The sequence below is a fragment of the Ochlerotatus camptorhynchus genome, unplaced genomic scaffold, assembly GCF_037179485.1.
Source record: "Ochlerotatus camptorhynchus isolate MF236.1 unplaced genomic scaffold, CSIRO-AGI_Acam_v1.1 ptg000203l, whole genome shotgun sequence".
Classification (NCBI taxonomy): domain Eukaryota; kingdom Metazoa; phylum Arthropoda; class Insecta; order Diptera; family Culicidae; genus Ochlerotatus; species Ochlerotatus camptorhynchus.
In genome coordinates, this window is record NW_027040693.1 from 3,503,889 (window position 1) to 3,526,221 (window position 22,333).

At 39.9% G+C, this 22,333-nt stretch overlaps 1 protein-coding gene across 11 annotated transcripts in view; it reads left to right on the top strand.

The window, feature by feature from the left end:
* Atpalpha (sodium/potassium-transporting ATPase subunit alpha) overlaps nt 1-22,333 on the top strand; it is a 216,242-nt gene that overhangs the window by 154,375 nt on the left and 39,534 nt on the right. For 8 of the 11 annotated variants that reach the window (XR_010517724.1, XM_065224007.1, XM_065224006.1 and 5 more), the window contains one exon: nt 17,982-18,062. The exons of 2 other annotated variants lie outside the window; for them this stretch is intronic. Coding sequence is in view for 7 of the 9 variants with exons in the window: in XM_065224007.1 (XP_065080079.1) it covers nt 17,982-18,062 (81 nt within the window). In the remaining 2 variants the exon portion in view is untranslated. Of the gene's footprint in view, nt 1-3,903; nt 4,075-17,981; nt 18,063-22,333 lie in introns of all 11 variants that reach the window. One more of the 11 variants, XM_065224013.1, reaches the window with a different exon arrangement.

The window sequence follows — 22,333 nt, forward strand, 5'->3', positions numbered from 1 at the left end:
CTCATCTATCGTATAAAATGTCCACTTTAATTCTGATATTTGATGTTAAGCATTCCCAACTACGAAAATAATCTATTTCCAAGAATATTGTTGATTGTTCTGCAGAGAATTTCAAGAATGCAATAGTATGTTTGTAATGGCTTATGTGCCTCTAAGTTTAGGGAAAAGTTCTTGAGATCATTCTGAATAAATTCTGTGAAAAGTTCTTAGCAAATTATCAAAGTTATCTACCTAGATATATCAAATATTTAAAGATTTCGAACGCAGAATAAAATTTAAGATCATAAAAAAATGGGAATTACTATTTGCTAGTCATCATGTACTAAGTAAGCAAAAGTAAATTATTCAAATCACTTCAAATGCTCTTCACAGGAGATTCCGTTGTGAGATTCGATTAAATTAGAGGAATTTATGAAATTTGATTTTAAGTTCCATGACATATCAAACTGTGTTTGAATTTCTAAGTAACCATATAAATCACTAAAGTCACTACTATTATATCGCATCAGCACTACCAGCCCTGAGCTTGGGAAATGACACAATGCCTTCACAGCTTGATTTTCCTCACACTCATCGGTTCTCAATCTCAAACTTGACATTTTGAGAAAACTCAAACATGAATTGGATTTTACAGACTCCTGCTGTGATGCAATGAATGATAAGACTGCTGCTTTCTTGCATGAAACGAAGTGGATGAAAATAGTCTCTCGTAATGTACATTCACAAGGGGGGGGGGGGGGGATTCACCTAGCGAATGAGATTGCCACTCAGGTGGTCGATTGCCGTTTCCTTCGTGGCGGTAAGTGGTGTCTATCTCTGCTCAATCTTCTAATCATCATGCTCGTTGCAATTCGAAATAATAAAGGGGTTCCTTTTCTCAAGTGCTTGAAAATACTGGATTAATGCTGATTAAAGGCATGTTTATTGACTGGGAGCTGATTTAAGGCTGATGGTCTCTTGGATTTACAATTATGCTCGCATCGTCAGTGATTTGATTGTGGAGCATTTTTGGTCTGCTTGTCTGTGGTGCAAAGATTTGCGTACGTCAAAATGCTCTTTGGAACTTATCAGCACTGACATAATGTAACAGCTGTTGCTGTTGTTAGCACTATGAGTCATGTTTGATTTGCTCGGTGCTTCGAATGTGCAACACGCAAATTATCTGGAACCTTTGGATCTTCAGCTTACGATGCATTTGCTTCAATTGTGACTCATTGGTTCTCTTGATAAAAGTGTCTGCCACCATGGAAATCAATCTCAACAGATCTTTAAATTCCTACTAAGTACTCTGGAAAAACCACTCGTAGAATTGTCTCATTGACACACCTATTTGGCTCATCATGTCACTCAAAGATATTATTGTTTTATTTTCATACCATTCTGAAATCAGGTTGCTAATTCTGGAGGGTGCTGATAAGAGATGACTGATTCATGAAGTTATTTCTGAATTCGGGAAAACCTAATCACCTAACCACGATGTTTTCATTGTCTGCAAAGTCAAAAACTGTCGCTTCTTGGCGTCCATACAGAGTAAGAAAGAGTTCCAAATTGTGTACTAAACTTGTGCTAAACTTGACTGAAACAACGTAGTAGTTCAGAAGTTTGTTGCAACTTGCAGGCAATACTCGTGTAAATTTACACAAACTATTGTTTAATTACACGCTGAATCCGAATGTTTCCCGAAACCGAAATCCTATTTCACGCATCACCTTGCAAATAGACCAATCTACATTGATCGATTCTCTTCATTGGCTCACTCATGTTCAGCTGTTCTTATCGTCCAATAAGCGTATAATCTTTCTTTTACCAGACTATGAATGCATCCAAGTTATTAACGAAAGAGAGATAGTCGATGAACAAAATCGATCGCTGTAGATAGGACCTATTGAAAAATGACGCGAGATTTCACCCGTGAACAGGCTGCTCGTGTTCCAGTTTTAAATTTCACTGTCCGAATCAACCTATCCGACTCGATTCGACTCGCCACTCCAGGGTCAAGGCAATGAATGATTCACCCGCGGCACCCTTTCCCTCCATGTATTTTTTTCCCCTGCTTCTGCAGCTGAGAATCATTTGATCGCTAAAAATAATCGCTCACACGCTGCTTCATTTCGCTCTCCATTTCATTAAGGGTCCCCCGTATTCATTCGCTGCCCTATGGCGGCGGACAAAATAGCACATCCAAGCAATAAAAATCAGTGCAAAATTGCTTTGAACTCTCGTCGCTCGGCAAGGGAACCATTCATTCATTCATTCGTTCATTCATTCATTCATTCAATTTGCCCTTATCTGGCATCTGGGGTTACCTGCCCGCCTCCACTCAGCTTCCCCCCTACCGATCCGTATGTGTGAGTGTAGTTCCGAGTTCCCAGTCAGTCGAAGTGCGCAACATTTTCGATTCGAATGCGTCGATGGAAGTCAGTGTCACCACAAGGCAGATCGATGCGCGCACTAGCCGATGCGATTATTTATTATGGAGATCGTTTTCGCTTCAAATCAATTACATTATTTAACATAAACGAGCACGTACCCATACAACTCCACCGAGCGCTCGGCGCATGAATAAAACATTTGCACACGTCGTATGGTCATTTGAAGAACACGACTCCCCCTCAACCGCTTCTCGCCGTTGGTTGATGGCCCAGCAGGTCAAACCTTCAAACGATCGGTACGTACGTACGAAGCTACGTTCGTGTCGGTTCAAACACAAATCGCGGATTGTTGATGTATTATTTTCCATGGTTGAGGGCAACCGGTTGCACTAGTTGTGCGAGATATATTTTACATACCGCTTCGACCCTCGTCTCTACCTGCTACAGTTGAGCCGAACAGCTGAAAACTATCCGGTTGGACTTGTCCTGCTGTGCCCCTTTGCCGATCGTCGCGAGTCGCTTTGGTCTTGAATAAATCAGTCAATCAATCAGTAACAAGCAAACGTCGTCGTCGTTGATGGTAGTGTGCAAATTTTTTTTGGAGAGATCTTGTATTGCTCGGTTGCATAACCTCGATTGTCTGTTAGGTTTTGTCTGCGAATCATGATCCGGGGCTAAAATATGATAGGAATAGCTAACGAGTTGATCGTAGCGCGTAGTCTGCTCACTCGAGCTGTACCATTCCCCGAAAATACCGTTCAAAGTGATCATATAGCTTTGAAGATTTACGATCACCAATTGGCGAATTGAGAGCCCAAAATCCGCCATATTGAAATTTATACGCCGCAGCCAATTTTAGCTAATTGAAATCCATCACGGTTACCCGATGACAGCGGTAACAAAGAGTAACGATGCCGATGATCGTTTGCAATTATTTCTGTTTTTCACCTCTCACTCGACGTCGTCGTCGTCGTCGTCTGTCGGTCATGTCGCCACGGGAGAATCGTTGCCAATAGAATGTGTCAACTCATCACAATTGATGGAGGCTGCTGATTTCTTGAAATCACACAAATCCCCTAACCCTTGAGCGAATGCCACACACTTGCTCGGTAGAAAAGCCGGTTTTACACCCCGGCTCTGGGCGAGTTTGTGTTTATCCCGGTGATTAACACTTCTGAGAAACGGCGCACAAGCTATTACCGCCTTCGTGCTCGGATGTAAATCATCTTTTCCGAACGAACGGAGATTAATAAGTTGTGGTCATATCATTCTGGAAGTCACAAAACATTTTGACTTGGAACTGTCACAGAGCGTAAACAACATTCAATTTCTATCACAAAAAAAAAACATTCCCAAATCTAGGTAAATCTTCGACGTCGTTGGAACCCAAAGCAAAACGAACCACCATTACAATCGCTAACAACCTCCCTCCCAAAGATAAATTTTCCACTCCAACATTAATCTTAATATCCGACCTTTCTTCTATCTATCTTTAACCCGACCCCGGAATATGCTGCGCCTTCTCCCACAGTTGATGCTTCCAGTTGCCTGATAATCTCTCGTTGATTACAAGAACTGTGCGCACATACACACACATACACTCAGGCAACCGAAGCCGGAGCCGGAAGATAGTTCTACGAATTTGCAACTGTTATAGCTCTAGACTTCAGTGGACCACCAAGTAGCAGGGTAACTCCGCACAGTACGTATTCGGGAGTTACGCAAAGGACAGGTTCCTTCGATTCAAGTTACCAAGTTCAAGGCATTCGTTTTTTTTTCGATATAAGGTTGGCATACGGCTAATGTGGGGCTTATGAAGTTCGTATCAGCCGTATAGCAGCCTTAATCGAGCAAAAAAGGCGAAACAGTGAACTTGTTGGCTACTTGGATGGAAGCACGTTGTGTTGCATGTGTGCGTTGTCAACCAAGAGTAGCTACTATATCTTTTGTTTGCATTGTTGTGTGTCGTTTGCTTCGTGTTTGCTTAAGTTAACAGCCATATATGTGAAAACATGATTTTTCACAATGTTTCGTTCAATTATCGTTCCAGCTATTTGAGGTAACTATTGGTAGAATTCTGTAATCACTAAGGTCTATCTTTCACACAAGACCAGAGGGCAGTATCACATTTAAATCCCAATATTAGATGCTTCAAAAATCGAACAAATCATCGAAAAATCTTCTATCATTGCTCGCATCTAAATCCATCTATTCGTATCGAGTTTCATCTTTTTGCAGGAAATCTTCATTTCTACGTACCCAGTGTGCGCGTATCTTACGATAGCAAAATAAAATCTTTGCTGCTACATAAATAGAGTCCAATTCCTTCCATTTGCGTCCTTCAAATGACACGAGGGAGCTGACTATATCTAAGATGCAGGGAAGATTTTGTTCTACTGCAATGAAATGCTCGCACGATGATTAGATCGGTAAAAGATTGATGAAGTTTTGAAGATTTTTCTCAAAAAGATGGAGCGCGATGCGAGTAGATGGGTTTCGATGCGAGATGTGAAAGAAGTCGAGCATCCTAGGATTCTAAATCGAGAATAAGATGTGATTTGAACTGATTTGCGCCTGTATGTCATAGAGTTCTACAATCAAACGTTAATTAATTGGTGGACATCCGATGGACTCGCAACTTGTCATCTTGTCTGCTTTATTCAGCGAATATCCTGCATTTTAGCAGATCGAAACGACACTAGTGACGCCTATAGGTGCCTTTTGTCAGTGAAAATTTGATCATCACAACTCATGAACTCACAATGTTTGTGGAACAATTGAAAGCGCTTGCATCTTAGCCCTCATTTATTTTCGGCAGATTTCAATCGACTCGCATATTTTTGTAGACGTTATGCTTCTGATTATCTGATTATTAAATAACACATTACAATGTATCAAAAATTCGGGATGCGGAGCGATTTGGATGGGGAGAGTGAAAATCTCAACTCCGTGGTGCTACCATTTCGTGGATAAAGGACGGTCTCTTCTCCCTATTCATTGGGGCATCTTCCTGTTGGATGGCTCGTTTTCTGACTGATCAAGTTGTTGGAAGGAGATTCCTATCTATCCCAAAGAAATTAATAGGCGAATCCATTGGTTTTTTACCCTTCATACAGGGATTTGCTGATGACAATTAGATGTTATTAAGCTTGATCATATTCAGAAGGTGAAGAGAGCCCACAGCTATCGGACTAGATTCAGTGCTACAATGAGTGGTAGACCACTATCATCATCAACAACAACAGCTGAAAACCCTTCGTTGCCTCATCCTAAAATGTTGATGCTCTTTACGCGGGTGACCACTCAACCGGGAAAATCGGGAGAACCGGGAATCGAAACCAACCGGGAAAATCCGGGAGTTTCATTGCAATTTTGATTTGACCAAAAAATCACCAAATTTATATGCTCGGGGTCTTGAATTTTTTTCAATGTTTGAATTACCTAGATAATTTCAAGATTTATATAGGGTGTATGTCTTCATGGGATATCTATGATTTTTTCTTATAATTCTTTCTGGCATTCCCTTGACCTTTTCATGTATATCAAAATTGGAAATTTTCTACATACCTTTTTTAGATCTCCTCTAGGAAATTCTTAGAATTTGCTCTACAATTATCTTACCAGACAAATTTGTGCTGATTAAAGGATTAATAAGCCATTTTTCAGTTGACGAAGCATATTTTTGCCTAAATAAGCTCTACTTCTGCTTCCAATGTTTGTTTCTCAATAATTCACGCGATGATTCTTTTAAAATGCTGTCCACAATTATCTGTAAAAAATACCCTTTGGAAATTAATCTTTGAAGTATTCCTAAGAATTTCTTTGGAATTCATCTCAAAATTGTATTGTAAATCAAAACAGAACTATTTGAGAATTCTTTTAAAATTTAGCTCAGCATTCTCAAAGCATCCTCTCGGATTCCCTTCAAATTCTCCCCATAATTTATTTGAATATCTTCCAAAACTCTCAAAATTTGTTAAAACTTCTTCTTGGAATTTCCGCGCATATTTTCTTTTGGAATCCTTTGAAAACTACGTATTTTGATCTCACAACTGAAGACTTCAGTGGGTAAAAAGTTATCCAATGTTTCAGATGTACTTACAACATTGTAAAACAATCGATAATGCAGTCACACCAAATTTTAAAGATATTCGGCTCTTAAGTAGATCAAATTTACACCGTCAATTTGTGGAGTTATGCTTTGAAACGCTGATCATCGGCTGAATACTCGATCGACTTGATCGTTGTGTAGGACTTACGGCATTATTGAGCAATCCCAAGCCGTACATATATCGTTTTCTGTGAGAAATTCCGCTCTTTATTAAATTAATGTTTTACCAGTGCCGTCAAGCGGTGGAATTCTGCATTACAATGTTGATCATATTGGATGGACATCCAATAGCCTTATCTGACATTATCGAACCCAGGCTTGACGAAACTCCTCAACTGTGCAGGAGCTCAGCAAATACTCTTGTCCTGAGAGTTAGGCACTAGGCAGCCCTCATCTCGAGTGAGCGGCAGCAGAAGTAAGCTAGAAGCAAACAGAAACTCAGTGTGTGAGAGTTAAGCTGGGTTTAGACTAGGCAATTCAAATGATCAACTCAGTTGAATTCAACTGGATTGAAAAGTTGAGCCTGGTTGAACTTTTTTCAATTCAAGTGAGTTAATCAAGTCAGTTGAATGGCATGGTTAACACGTTCAATTCGCGTTCAAGTCAGTTGAACTTAACTAACTTGATCAATTGACTTGCCCTGTCTAAACCCAGCTTTAGAGCGAACTCACGCGAGAGGATGATGAGTTGTTTGATCGACAAATTGAGCGAAGAGCTCACGAAGAGCGAAAGTGAGAGCGGATGACAGAAAGCATGAAAATCAATGGCAGTTAACCTCACTCCAGTTTCCGTGGAAAGATTTGCGAGGAAGAGCTCCACTCCGCAATATAATGCAATACTCACGTGTGAAGCTCTGTCAAGCCTGATGCCACCAAGTGGTAAAATATTTGAAAATTAAAAAAATTGATCATTGGATGAAACAACTGACGGTCTTAGAACTTTGTAGTATCTCCAGAAGCCTTCCTATTCTTATCGTGGAGATACACGAAACATTTAAGAATAATGTTTCATCCACCCTCTCATAAGGATGACCGCTTGGGATGAACTGATAACATAAGTCATTACAAGATTGTTCTCATTTTGTAAGATCTCAGTGTCCCTTGCGAAGGTCCCTATAATTTTAGAGAGCGTTTCTGTAGCTTTGAGTATTTGAGTATTTTAATCCTTCAAAACCTCTCATAACTTCCACGATCTCATTAGTTCCCTGAATACCCATTAAGACGCTGGTACTCATCCGCAGATCTCAGCCGTTCTCCAGGCTTGATATCTTTTCATTAGCTCCCTGATTCTAGCTGATGATGTCCAGAGAAGATCAGATCCAGATAAGTTTTGAAAATTTTACGAAATTTTACGAAATTTCAGAGAAGGACAGTGGATTTCAGATAAATAAAGCGAAACACATTGATCAATTTAGGAGATTTTCAAAGGCTCCGTGATCACTTCCGAAACGTTCGGAATAACTTCAGAGATTTTTAGGAATTTTCGGAAGGCTGTCCGGAGGCATTTAAGGGAAGCTTATGGTAAGTTTGGAGAAGGTCAAACAAACAACAGAGTCGTTTGGGTATGTTTAGGATATCTTTATAATGCGTTGGAAACCTTGACTAAGATAAGGAAACCTCCACCAAGTTCCAGGAACTTTAGGGAACCTCAGTAAAGCTGAAAAATATAATAGTAGGTTTCGAATTCGTTCCACGTCAAATACCAAAAAATAATTGAATATCAACTTATGACGTCTCGATTGGAAGTGACGTTTATGAGTTGTGATTTGTTAAATAATATCAAATACGCCATTTTGAAGTTTTCTTATTGGGAGATTCAAAATGGTTGAATTTTGGCTCAAATGTGAATGATTGACCATCACATGCAAATATGCAAAATTTCATGCAAATCGGAGAAGGTCACATCAGATCAGGCGTGGAACTGCTCAATACTTAATCAAAAACTCAGCAAGTAATAGGAAGATGCGAGAGTTACATTTGACGTGTGGTGCCCTTGAGAGGCTCTGGATGACTTTTTTGCTCTTGGCTTGAAGCTCAGAGTTCACCCATCATAGTAAGATTAAAAGCGTGTGAAAGAAGATGTCAAAAGGAGTAGCAACTAACCTCACTCTCATGTTATGCCCTGCCAGTTGCAAGCTGTGAGTCTCGGTGGAATTCTTTGGAAGGTGGATTTCTACTCCTCAGAATACTGCTCAGCATTGCTCAATTTAGGCTCTATCAAGCCGGGTCAAAAAAGGTGCAGGAAGGTTCATAGATCGTTCGAAAATGTCCGATTAAGATGCTTACACGGGAAAAAAAGAGTTCCCATATTCGTGAACCATAGTTCACGGTGTATATTTGAGAAAATTTTTAATTCACGGTCCGTTCCCGTTTTCGGGAACGGATTTTTTTCCGAGTATCGTTGAAATTTCCGAACTACTCCCAGCTTAGCTTTGTCTTACTGAACGGGGGCTGGAAGTGACCCTGTGTACAAGTTTCAGTGGCTTTTTAAATGAAGTCAATAACGGCCTAACCACGTCTTTACAATCAGGTAGAGTAGGTGGGGAAGGAAGAGTGACTTCTGTTGTTTTTGGAGACCGTGTTGACCTCTGCGACGTCCACAAAGGTTGCAGGATCGAAAATTTTGTTAGTAGAGTTTGTTGGACAAAAGCGAAGACACCATATCAAGAAGACTGGCAATTTTGCCTGAATTCAAGCGACAGACACAGTAGCGCTGCACTCTATTGAAGGTGGCAGCAACGCATAGAAAAATGAGCAAGTGCACAAACCTTTATTCTGAGGATGGAACCTTTGCTATCCAATTCGTTCGGAGCATTTACCTTTGAGCGGCAGATGAAGCAATTCTGCCTGTCTAATACCCGATGTTGTCTTTGATAAAAGGCAATGTTTTTCGAAAAAAATGTTACACCCAATCAGCTCAGCAAGCAAAAATGGTTGCCACTAAGCCATCGAGCCCTTTACATCACAGCAAACCATTACGAACGACGATCGTTCAAACCCGGTGACATGAAGCGATGCTAATGGAATCGATTGGTTAAATCAAATGGTCGACGACCTGGTCGGAAGCGAAAGCACCTCCCTGCTGTGAAGGAACCTGGTATTGCCCCCATGATCTTCTGCCTCAGTAAGCAAAAATGGTTGCCACTGGGTCATTGAACCTCTCACTACGATCGTGAGTTCATTTCACCTTTTAAATCCAAAGACTGTCACGCATAAAATTGAGGATCATTAGGAAACCGTCAGAAACGAAGTCTCGGAAGTCTCAATTAATCATAATTCAGGATCAGTGATAGAGCAAGCATTTTGTTGCGGCACAAATATCGTTCATCTTTCGAGCGGTCTCTGTATCAAACTCCAACAAAAAAGAAAAGAGCGCATCTTATATATATATAAAAATGAATTTCTGTCTGTCTGACCCTTATAGACTCGGAAACTACTGAACCGATTGGCGTGAAAATTTGTATACAGGGATTTTTGGGGCCGTGGAAGGTTCTTATGATGGTTCGAGACCCTCCCCCTTCTGTAAGGGGGGGCTCCCATACAAATGAAACAGAAATTTCTGCATAACTCGAGAACTAATCAAGCAAATGGAACCAAATTAGGAATGTGGGGGCGAGTGTGGGGGTATAAGGAGATAATCATAGGGGGTAGCCCCTTAGATAATAGGGGGGGGGGGCTACGTACAATATAGGATGCTTTTTTTTAAATCGGCGCATAAACTCAAGCTAATATTGAATCCCGAGCAAGACCGGGCACACTCAGCTAGTTGTTTATAAATATTGCAGTTTTGAAAATTCAAAATTGTTGTGGATATGACTAACAAGAGTATGTGGTACTCAGAATTTATACAAACATAACACAACGCTACTCAGCTCAATTTAATGCATTTTGGCCGAACTGGGTAAATATCGACACTGTCAATACCTTGAGGTTATCGTGTTCTTGGATTTTTTTTTAATTTCCCTGATTTGGATATCCGAAATCGACCGGTTCTCGGTAAATATTTACTGGAATTCGAGTACAATGTACTAATCGTACTAAATGCACATTTGATCTCGTTGAAAAATTTTCAGAACTTCCATATGTTTTGACTTTTTTTCTTTGTCGATGCTCTTCTTTACCCCGGCTCTCAACTTAGTGTGCTTTTATAGCACCTCCACAGTTGTTAATTGAGAGCTTCCTAAGAGACTGTACCATTGTTGCATTAGTATTATTGTGTGGCAAGTACAATCATGCTCTATGCTCAGGGAAATCGATAAATTTTCCAACCTGATAAACTCCTAGACGGGACCGGGAGTCGAACCCAGCCGCCTCCAGCATGGTCTTGCTTTATAGCTGCGCCCTTACCGACTATGAGAGAAAAGACATCTCAAGCCAAAGTTTCAAATTTCAATCGAACAAATGTCCACTGTAAATTGTACTTTGCTAATTTCTTAAATCCAATCGTACACGCTAAAAACGAGTTACCAATTTAGGGATGAAAAGCAACCCATTCTGGGAAAAAGGTGCTGATATCTACTAAATTCAACCCGAACAATGCAGAAGCTCCAATGTAAGATTGGCCGATTATCTTCTTCGACTTTCTCTTCTGGTAATGTAAATTTCGACTAGAGCATTACTCGATAATTTACCAATATCCATTGATGAGTAATTTTGTTTCTTATTAAAAAGTAAGAGGTTGTATCCAAGACTCGACCGTAGATTTGACGTAGGATTACTACTATGTTAGGGAAACCACTTTTTGCAGGCAATCGGTGATAATTTTGATCACCATTGCAACAGTTGGACATTTGTGTAATTTTTAATTGTGACCTATAGAAAATTAATAAAGTATTCATTTTAGCAGCTTCGTAGAAAAATTACCAATCGATTAGCTTGTTTAGAATTAAAATCCATCCGCTATTGACAGAATTCTAAGTGGTCAAAACCTGACCACTTTCCGTAACGCGATCGATTTTGGTTTTTTTTAAATTGCACCCCAATAATGTTGCCGAAAGACGTAATTCTACGTCGAAAAAAGTTGATTAACTCATTAAATGAGCAAAACTATGAGTAACTGTTACTCTTTTATGCGTATCAGTTACTCACTTAATGGGTATTTTAAAGTTAAAGCGCAAAATTTCAAACTTAACAATGCATTTGGTCCTAATTGACATTGATAGAATCTCTTCGGCGACTTTCTCTTTGCATCCCCACGGCCATATTAAGACATTTCCAACTATTTTCAGCACACAGATCGATGAAAGAAAGTATCAGTTAACTTCTAATATGACAAACACGTCAAGATCCCCAAGATATTAACGAAAGAAAATGTTGATGAAGAGAATAGATCAATGTTACTCAGGACTTTATTCATTGTTCAGCTTGATTTGGTCTGTTTTCTATTGTGAGACGCTGGTTGCCAAATATCCTGATTTATTTTGTGTTTAAATCAAGTTCTGATATTCAGGTTTCCTAATCGCCATGAATTTAATCAAATTGTAGTATGGCGGAATTTGTCTCGATTTAGACTCTAGTGATTTTAATTTCTTTCAGCTGATCATTTTAGCATAATAAAACCAGCTGGTGAATTCGTTTGCTCGCGAAAACGTCAAGGAAAAGCTGAAATGGTAAGGGTTCTAAAAGCCACTAAAGCTTTTGGAAGTCTCCACATTTCGTCGGGAAAGTTTAAATATTCATACAAACCGCAATATCGTTAGTAATGAATTTACTCAAATTTTTGTTTAGTTCACTGAACTACAAATATTGGTTACATCCCGGTACATTAAGTTTAAAACACGCTTTAAAACTTCCACCACTTCCATATTTCGGCAATCCTAAAAGCCGTAAATCTCTGCCATAAATCTTTAGCCGACCTCTAAATCCAGACCAGCAAAATAAGCACTCCCACACGTCAAACTGACACTGTGCAAATTTGGCGAATATTTGAAATTCCTCTTCTCGCTGACTTGAAAATGGGCACATTAACACTTCCCGTTCATGTAGAACGGTATAAATCATCCTCTTCCTGCCCTGACAGCAGTAGCAGCAGTAATCTGGAACTATCTCTGGGGAAAAGATAAAAGCAGAAAGTTACCAAGTGAAATCCAAAAACAAACAACTATGTCTAGCTGGCTCGAGTCGTTCGAGTTTCAAGCTGCCGGGCAGTCGCTACCCGAACCCGACTGACGGAAGTTTATTTTGAATCATTTGTTTTGATAAGAAAAAAACGTTTTTTTGGGTTTGATCTGAGCATGCAGACAAACCGGCATCCATCTGAAGCTGTCCGTTGATGGAAAGATACAGCTTTTTAATTGCTTCATAATTGGTTGTAGTCGGATATTCGTGTATCGAATTGTGTTATAGAACGACTAGACTTTTACTGATTAAATAAAAAATCGTGACAAATTATTTGAAACCAGTGCTGATAAAAATCATGTTTTCTACACTCAAAATAACAGAAAATGAAGGCAACTCTAAAAGATAAACCAACACCTACCTGGATGAATTTGAATTTTGACATGTGACAGCATTTTCTCTTGATCAAGGCAACCGCTGAGTTTCGTTCGTGTATCGATGTTCATTGGCGCCTGTGTTGTTGTCTTCATTTGTGTGGGGATGATTTTCAGTATCAAATACAAAGTGATTATTATCATTTCACAGAAATATAGCGCTGTAGAACGTGTTGTTTTTCGCACTCAGATCGATGGAAAATTATTACCTCATGCTGTATTGATGGTTTTTGGCTCTGGGATCGATAATATCCAATTGCCCAACACGAAATTGATTTTTTTTGCTATTGAGGATCACTTCCGGCTTTGACGATGTTGAGTTGGATACTCAAGCATACATGAACATCAACAAATGCCCATTCGTCGACTTATAATGAACCCATTTGTTCATTTCGCTCGTTTACGTACGAAGATTTTCAAAACAAACGAAATTTATGTACACACTGGGTTGAAGCGCTAGTCATTGCTTGTGTTGGTAATTGATAAAAACAGACACTGGTTAGAACGCTGTTCGATGCAAAGTTTCTTTTGTTTAGTTATGATTCAAAACTATAGATGTACTTGTATATGTAATTTATGTACATTAGATACGATTTGCAATTATATGCTACACGCTATTTAAAAACTACCCAAATTTTGGTAGAATCAACCCAAATCAGTCAAAACAGATCATACAAACATCTTCTCGAAAATCGAACGATCAACGACAGAGGGATTTTCGAACATTATAATTGATTAAATGTCAAATTTAAGTAAAAATTCACCAAATGAAACACAGCCTAAGTTAGCAGTTACAAGTCGACAAATGAATAACATCGATCGGATTCAGATCGTACATTCCAACTTCAAGGTTAACTTTTTTTCCTCTCTAAGTCGACTGCTGTATATAGATAAAACCCTTTCATTCAAAGTACGCATCGTCATCGACTGCTGACGGTGTCAGCCGTGTTACAAAGGCTGTAATTGTTGTTCTGCCCCTGCTTGTTCACCCCATCTCTCGCTGTTCAGGCCAGGGCAACGACTCATCTGCCGAGGCAGCAGAGAATTCTTATCTCTAGGGGTCGATTTTTTTCTCTTCTATTTGAACAAACGAGTTGAGTCTGTACCAGTTTCGCAACAAACGGTAGTTAATGGCACAAAGCGACGCGCCGACGATGACAACGACGATCATGCCTTATATAGGTCATTTGACCGGGATTTGGCTTATGGGTTATTATGACCTTGCCCATATTAACGGTCAAGAGCGAGGGCTCGACTTATTCGGTGGACACTGCCGGGACTGGAATATGATCAGTAAATGCATTAATGATCGTCACGTGGACCAAACTTTTTGGTGCTGTTGAGTCACGAAATAGAATTTAGTAATCTCACCAAGTTAGGCTCTGAACCATTTGGTCGATTTTTTTTTTAAATTCTGGTTAAAATTTGACAGATGAAAAATTATTGATGAACCCTGCTATCCGAGCATGGTTATTTCTGACAGACAAGAAATTTTGACAACCGTGGGTCGGAAACCGGTCGATCGACAGCACAAGGATTTTCGAACATAGAAAATAACTTTCGAAATGTCAGTTTTAACCACGAGTTAAATTTAACTCGACAAATGGTTCACAGCCTAAGGCTGTGTTCCATCTGTGACAAACCAGGAATCAATTTTGACAAACACCTTCTCGAAAATCGGAAGATCAACAACAAAAGGATTTTCGAACATTATAATTTATTTACGAAGTGTCAATTTTAAGTGAAAATTCACCAAATGGAACACAGCCGAAGCCTGCACTCAAAGATAAATTAAATCAAAAAAGCTTAAAAAGTATGCAGTTTCCCGCTTCACCTTATTGAGTCCGAGCCATGATTACTTCGGCAGTAGTCATGCATGATTAAATTCGAAATAATCTTTCCAGTATTAAATTTTATTATTTTTCAATACTGATATGTAATCAAAAAAGATTGAAATTCAATAAAAAATTATTAAAATAGAATCAAAAATGATTAAAATTTATTCAAAAAAAGATAATCTACAATCTAATCAACCATGATTAAACTGGGATTAATATCAGATGCTTATATTTTAGAAAGAGAGGATTAATTTTTAATCATTCGATATGATTAAAGTGAGTTTAATGTCAAATTGATTGAATTTCAAGCAAAATGGGAATAGTTCAATTTATCAGTGTGATATCCGAGCGTGGTTATTTCTGATCGACAAAATGCTTGATATCCGTAGCTGAGAAATGTCACTTTTAACCACTAGATAAACATAACTCGGCAATTGGTTCACAGCCTTAGTCAGATTTAGTCCACGATGTTTGTCGACGGCTCCTTAAGAGCCGTCTCCCCCGTCACAGAAAGCTTCAGTTGTCGGCTGTGTCCCAATTGTCGAGTTAAATTTAACTCGTGGTTAAAAGTGACATTTCGAAAATTGTTTTCCATGTTCGAAAATCCCTATGCTATCGATCTACCGGTTTTCGAGCAGAACTCAGCCGCGATTGTCAAAATCTAACTTTTTGTGTCAGCCTAAGGCTGTGAACCATTTACCGAGCTAAATTTAACTCGTGGTTAAAAGTGACATTTCGAAAGTTATTCTGTATGTTCGAAAATCTCTGTGCTGTCGATCGACCGGTTTTCGAGAAGAACTCAGCCACGGTTGTCAAAATTTAACTTCTTGTCTGTCAGAAATAACCACGCTAGGATAGCAGGGTTAATCGATAACTTTCCATCAGTCAATTTTTAACCAAAAGTTAAAAAAAAAATCCACCAAATGGTTCAGAGCTTAAGTGGCAGATTTCTACGCAATTCAGTATAGCGCGTCCTCACGGTATGTGAATCAACTTCCAAAAGTTTTCCAAGTACAACTAATTGCGTTCCGATAATAAACAAACAATCTCCGCCTTTGATAACCTCAAAATAGCGCCTATAAGTGGCTGCACACTTGCCGTGTATGCCCACCCTAATCATTCGCCGAATGTGTCGCAGCAATCCGTTTCAAGTCTACGGAGCTATCTTGACAACTTAGCTCAAATCTATGCATCTACACCTTTCAATAACCTCGCCGTTGTGTGATATCTCCGGCAGCCGGGTGCGTTGATTGTTGTTGTTGTTGTTCTCAAAATTCCATTGACCCAAATCGATTGTTTCGTGCGGGACTATTTTTAACCAGATAAAACCAAGATTTCCAGTTCCGTCCAGAATCGATAAGATTGCAGCTCTGTTTGGCAAACGCGAACTGGTGACAATCTTGGATTTGTCACAAATAATCCGGATCCATTTACAACAACCTGCAGTGGGGCTTATCAGTTATTCGAAAACAATTTCTGTGCAAAAAATTCCACAACAACGGCCTACTGCAGTCGGTGGCGGGAGACAATAATTGAACGTCTGTCAAACTCCCGCCCGGTGGGTGATTGATATCCGAACCCCTCTTCCGAGGCCGATGAGTGACAGGGCACGACATTCGGAAAATTTTTGTAATCTAAAATTTAATTCGCCTTCGGTTCGAATTTCACGTCTACACACACCCGCAGCATAGTACATTCAATATGCTCGGTAAAATTCCACCGTCAACCATGCGGCTCCATCGTGTTTGTGGAGGACATTTTTGTTTTTGTCACCATCAGCACACCTCGCAACGGCGCACGGTACAGTTGTGAGGCGAATGCGTGTGTTTGTGCTCTAATATTAGTTGACTTGCTTTAGAAGAGGACAGCTAGCAAACGTTAGCTGGCCACCGGCCAGGAATAGAGCACGAAGAAGACGCGCTCATTAATCATCTTTTCTGCTGCCTACCGTGATGACCTTAAACATTAAGGTGCTGTTTATAAATTTATAAGCAGCAAAGGCAGTGCTGATCAGCAAAATCCGATATCGATTACGAAACGGGAGCCCCGCGCCCCTGCTCTACTCTTTCCCTTAATTAAACCGACAAGATGAATTGCTGTACAGAGCATATTTACGTCAGAATTTTTAATGAGACTATCAAGTTTGAAGGACACTACAAATCTAACGGCACCCGGGCCTACCCTCCATTACGTAATTGGTGCAAAGTAATCCCGCAGGGATTACTGGGATCGTCTCAACCAGCTGGTACACTTGGCCTGCTTGGATCTCTCTCTCTCTTTCGGAAGAAGTGCGCTGGAGGGAGGCTTACTTGGATAATTGGAAATCCTACCACTCACCTCCGCGATCACTCGACCCCCCACAGCACGGCCAACAATCGGTCGATGTGTTATGTAACACGAAAAGATGGACTGCGCAGGTCCGTGTCGTCTCCATAGGTTATGAACGGACGCACGGTTGGACACGGACGACTCAGGAGTGACTCGCTCTCGCTCGCGCGATGTCTTCTCTGAGTTCCTTGTGTGACCTGGCTGCCACCATCCCCACACATCCCTCATCCAACGCGGGTTGGTGGGTATGGGTGACTCGGGGGTGGCAACAACAGAAAAACGTGCAAACGTGCCGCGCCGCTCCGCCGCCAGGAGAGACTCCTGTCGTATTCCATCAAAATGTTGCAGGTCTGTGGGAAATCGATATTCGACGACCCCATCATCCTGCGCTCGCTCCGCAATGGTTTCTCTCAACCTCCCGTCAAAATCGACTGACTGTAAAAGCATCAAACTGAATCGAATCTCATCGTCTCGAAACCCGTTCCTTTCCCGAAAAACAAAACAAAAATCCTTATCCCAGTTCCTTTTAGCTATAGCCTGCAAGTGTATGTGAATAGAATAGACAACATGCTAATCATGATGATTTTCCCTTTTTTATTTTCATGCATATTATTCCTTGCGTTTTGTGCCCACTCATCATCGCCAAAAAAAAAACCTGTGTGATTTTGTTCATTTGCTGTTTGATTATAATTTTTTGCATCATCTCATCACACCCATTCCGTGATATCCCCCAACAACAACAAAACCCATTACATCACATGCGAATGCGCTCGCTCGCCATTGTTTGTTGCTGTTGTTGTTGTTGTTGTTGTCGATGTTGTGTTTGATGGAACGATACCCAGACCGGTAGGACGGACTCGTACCGAGTCGCCACGGTGGCACCGCTGAAGGATGACAACCGAACCGCTGACGGCCAATACAAGGTAGTACTGTTGTGTGTTTTTCCTTTGTGCAGGTGGCTTGGCCAACTATAATTCGTTTAATCATCCGGTGGAAGGATTCGAATTCTATTACTAACACTTTAATTTGCATGATTAGGCTTGATTACTAACTGGATAATGCTATGCGAAAGAAATCCTAATTACCAACTCTAAAATATTAGGAACTTACATAATTTATATATTTCCCCTTAAAACAATGCTCTTATACCAAAAATACTCTTTTGTACGCCAAAATACGCTGCGGTAAATCAATCGCTGCATTTAGCTGTCACTTTGCCGTAAACGTATTCAATCCGGATGCATTGTGCACCGCTCTTTAAAAGGTGATTATCTCTGACAGATAAGCAGGCGTTACGTAACGTGTTGGGATTGAATGTCAAATGTGGCAACAAACGTGCGAAATCCGTGAGGTCAGTATCATCAGTAGCGATTAGTGATCAACCTGAAGTGAACGTGCAATCATTTTCGGTAGTATTTAGTAGCTGTGTTCTAACGGCTGTTCCGCGTTTGTTTGTCGATGTCCGGTAATTCGAAGTGAACTGTAAACAAAAACACCATAAAGATAATTTTATCGGTATCTTTCGTTTTCCATTGGAATCGTATTCGGTTTTTGTTTCACCAATGCCGCGAATATTTCCGTAACGACATTTTAATAGGGCCCCTTTCGAACATGTAAACAATGACAAACCAAAGTCAGCCTACCTCACCCCCCGAGCATCTAGACAGAAAACCTTAGTTTCACGTACCCACTTGCAAATTGTAGATGTCTCCACCGTACGTAAACAATGGGGTCAGCCATCGTTGGTGGCACAACTTTTTTCACATCAGAAAACATGTTTTTGTTTCACTTCATGTGGACGTCGAAAGCAAACCAAGAATAAATTTTGAGTGAGACGTATTACTGGTGTTGCACATTTTAGATCATGATGCTGTCAACAACCATCGAAATATGTTGATCAAATTATGCATTGATTTCTATCTTAAATATCGACTGGAGCAGTACGCCAAAAACTTCGGTGGGATCAAGATTTCACTACGTAAAAAACTTACTAAACTGATACTGTTCCGTGGAGAATGAAGGAGAATTGATTACTGTATAGTTCAATAAACGTCATAATAAAAAAAACTTTATTAATCCACCAGTGGTGTGATCTGGCACTTCTTATTTCTGTAAATTCTGATATTCTTTTTAAAAATTACCCCGAAAGCACCACCCTAATAAAAATGTTCCATACACGAACCATAACCCAAATAGTTTAACCATATGACACATAGTTCGGAACCTGCACAGGTTTTTAAGCACTTTTTATGGTTATTTCCTAAGTGGGCACTGGGCAGTAACCCGATTAAAGGGTTTCGTTTATTTCGGTTACGTGGTTGCCGACAAACATCACTTAGTTCCAGGATTTTAGGGTCTTGTCCCGTCCATATATCCGGAACCAGTTAATCGATTGAAAGTCTATTAATTAACATTCTATAGAATCATGGTAGCTTTCATTTGGTTGTTGTTGCGTTCAATTCGGTAGAGTGGTTGCCGAGAAATACATATAAGAAAATTGTCTTACGCGCTCTCTCACACACATAAATAGACAGACATTTTCCGATCCCGTCATGCTGAGTCGATTGGAAGACTATTAGAAAAAATATCAATGTTTTTTATAAAAAGTTAAAAAAAAAACAAAAAACTTAAAAACGGGAAAAAAAAAGTTGATAAAAAAAAAGACCAATTGTAAATTTACTCCACCATTATTCGATTTGACAGAACCAGAGTACCAGAATTTTCGGGGTACATTAGCATTACACTGGAGCTGTTTAGTTGCTCCCGGGGTGGCCTACCTAGGTCGTAGACGGCGGAAATTGACCTCGCGTTTTTGACAGTTCAGAGAGCATGTTTGCAAGGTGTTAGAATCTGAAGCGAAAGAACAAAATTAGCGTCGTCGTCTTTCAGCTTGTGATATATGCGATTGTGACATTTTTGTAAAATTTTCACAGCAGTTAGACGCTTCAATCGTGATCATTTTTAGATCACAAACACTCATATTGAAGTCTACGGAAAAGGTTAAATTCCATGTAAACAAGTTCTCTCAGTGTTTCCATTTCCAGGCCATTTGGCTTCCTAGTTAATTGGGTTCTTTAATAGAAAAAAAAATCGGTTTGTATACTGAAATCGGTTTGTATCATCTGAAAAAGCTTCGTTTTCTGAGCAGAACAATGTTTTTTCGAACCCAGACTTTCATCTTGATTCTTAAATCAAGATTTAAAGCATAGTTATAACATCACTGTTCAACACTAAACTAACAAATTGACAGTTCTCTCCCATACAAAGTCGCACCGAGGGGCGCTGAGATGGCGATTTTTTTTTCTAATGTAATCACATTTATTTAAAATAGTTCCGGTGCTTCAAATTTGATGAAATTTTGGATTTCAGTTCCATTTGACATGCAGATTACAAATATGCATTTACCTCAATACCCCTCAAGAAGGCAATGCACGATAAACGGAGAATATTTTTGTTTAAAGTCCAGAAAGATAATAAGTAGAATTAATGGCATTTATTCATCAGAATGTGTATTCCTTCACTTCTGTATAGCAATTTATAATATAATACATAGTTAAACTTCTTAATTTTAACATTTTTACTTCCATCGGGATTTCTTTGGAAGCTTCTTCCAGAAGTCCTTCTGGCTTCCGCGGTAGCTTCTTTTCATTTGGGAGGTTTCTATTCAATCGTTTTCAACTACCCCAGAAGTTTCTCCCGACTTCCTTGATAAGTCTTTTCGGCTTCGAAGGAAAATGTCTTCTAATTTCCTCGGAAGTTTTTTCTGGACTCCATCAGAAATTTCTTCTGGCTTCACTTAGAAAATTCCTTTCGTTCCGATTTCCACCAGAAATTTCCATGGAACATTTTCCCGACTTCCTTCGAAAGTTTTTCCGACTCCGCTCGAATCCTTCTGTGGTACTTTCTTTAAACTTCTGCTGGACATGTTCTGCTAACTTCTAATCTCTCGATTACTCCCCAAACTTTCTTCCAGCATATGCCAGAATTCTTCATCACTGGAAATGTCCTTTCGGAACATGCTTCTAGCTTCTCGCAGAAGTTTCTTCTGACTATCCCCTGACTAAAATATTCTGGCTTACGCTGGAAGTTTCTTCCGACATTCTCCAGAACTAACTCACGAGTTTTTTTTTTTTGATACATCTTCCGTTTACTCCAGGAAGCTTTTCCAACATCCGGTGGAAGTTCCTTCCAAATTCTTCCAGACAAATGTTTCGGTTTCCTCTCCAGACTTCCCCCGAAGGTTTGTGCTAACTGATACTCGAAGTTTCTTCCGACGTTCATCGGGCATGCCTTTGAAAATTGCTACCGACTTTAGCTAAAACTTGCCGGATTTTCTCCAGAAGTCTTTCTCCGTTTCCCTGGTGTGGTAAATGTTTTCCGACTATTCCTGGAAGTTTTTCCAGGATTTTGCTTGGATGTTTTCGACCAAGTGTTTCCTTCCCGGGACATCCCGGGAAATTCACCAAAAATCACGATTCACGGGAATCTGTTTCTTTTCTTCTAGATTTTTGGATGATAGTCACAAGAAATTTACCCGAGGAGCCAAAACAAACCTTCTAAAGAGAAAGTTTTGATTAACTTCCAGAGCAATCTGGAGAGCTTCTACGGTAAATCGGACGAATGTTCCAGTCGGAAGAATTTTCCGAGGGAAGCCTAAAGAAATTTCCGGAGGAGGCCAGAAAAAACTTTAGGGGAAATTGCTAGACATTCCTATGTGAAGCCAAAAAGACTAATCAAAGAAGTCGGTGCAAACTTCCGGGGATGTCGAATTCCGGGGTAGTTTAGAACGATTGAATAGAAACTTGTAATGCAGTCAAAAAAGCAATTGTGGAAATCAGAAGTACCTGTAGAGGAAACTTCCGGTGAAATCAGATGATAAGTTCTAGGGAAGTTGGAAGAGACTTTTGGGAGAATTCGGATATACAGTGCTGATCGATATAATAGCATGAATTCAACTAAATACTATTCTGGTATCAGGTCTAAAATGTTTCCTAATTCTCAGGAATTCCCGAGAAGAGCCATCAGCTGTTTCCCGTTTCCCGGGAAAAAAGAAATGGCCAGGAAATGGAAACACTACCTGGAAGCTTTGTCCGATGTATTCCTCCAAGAGGGCCACTGCCCCCGTCTCCTGAAGTTTTCCGGACTTCCACTGATCGTTTTTGGTTTTGATTTTCCGCGATAGTTTCTTCCAGCT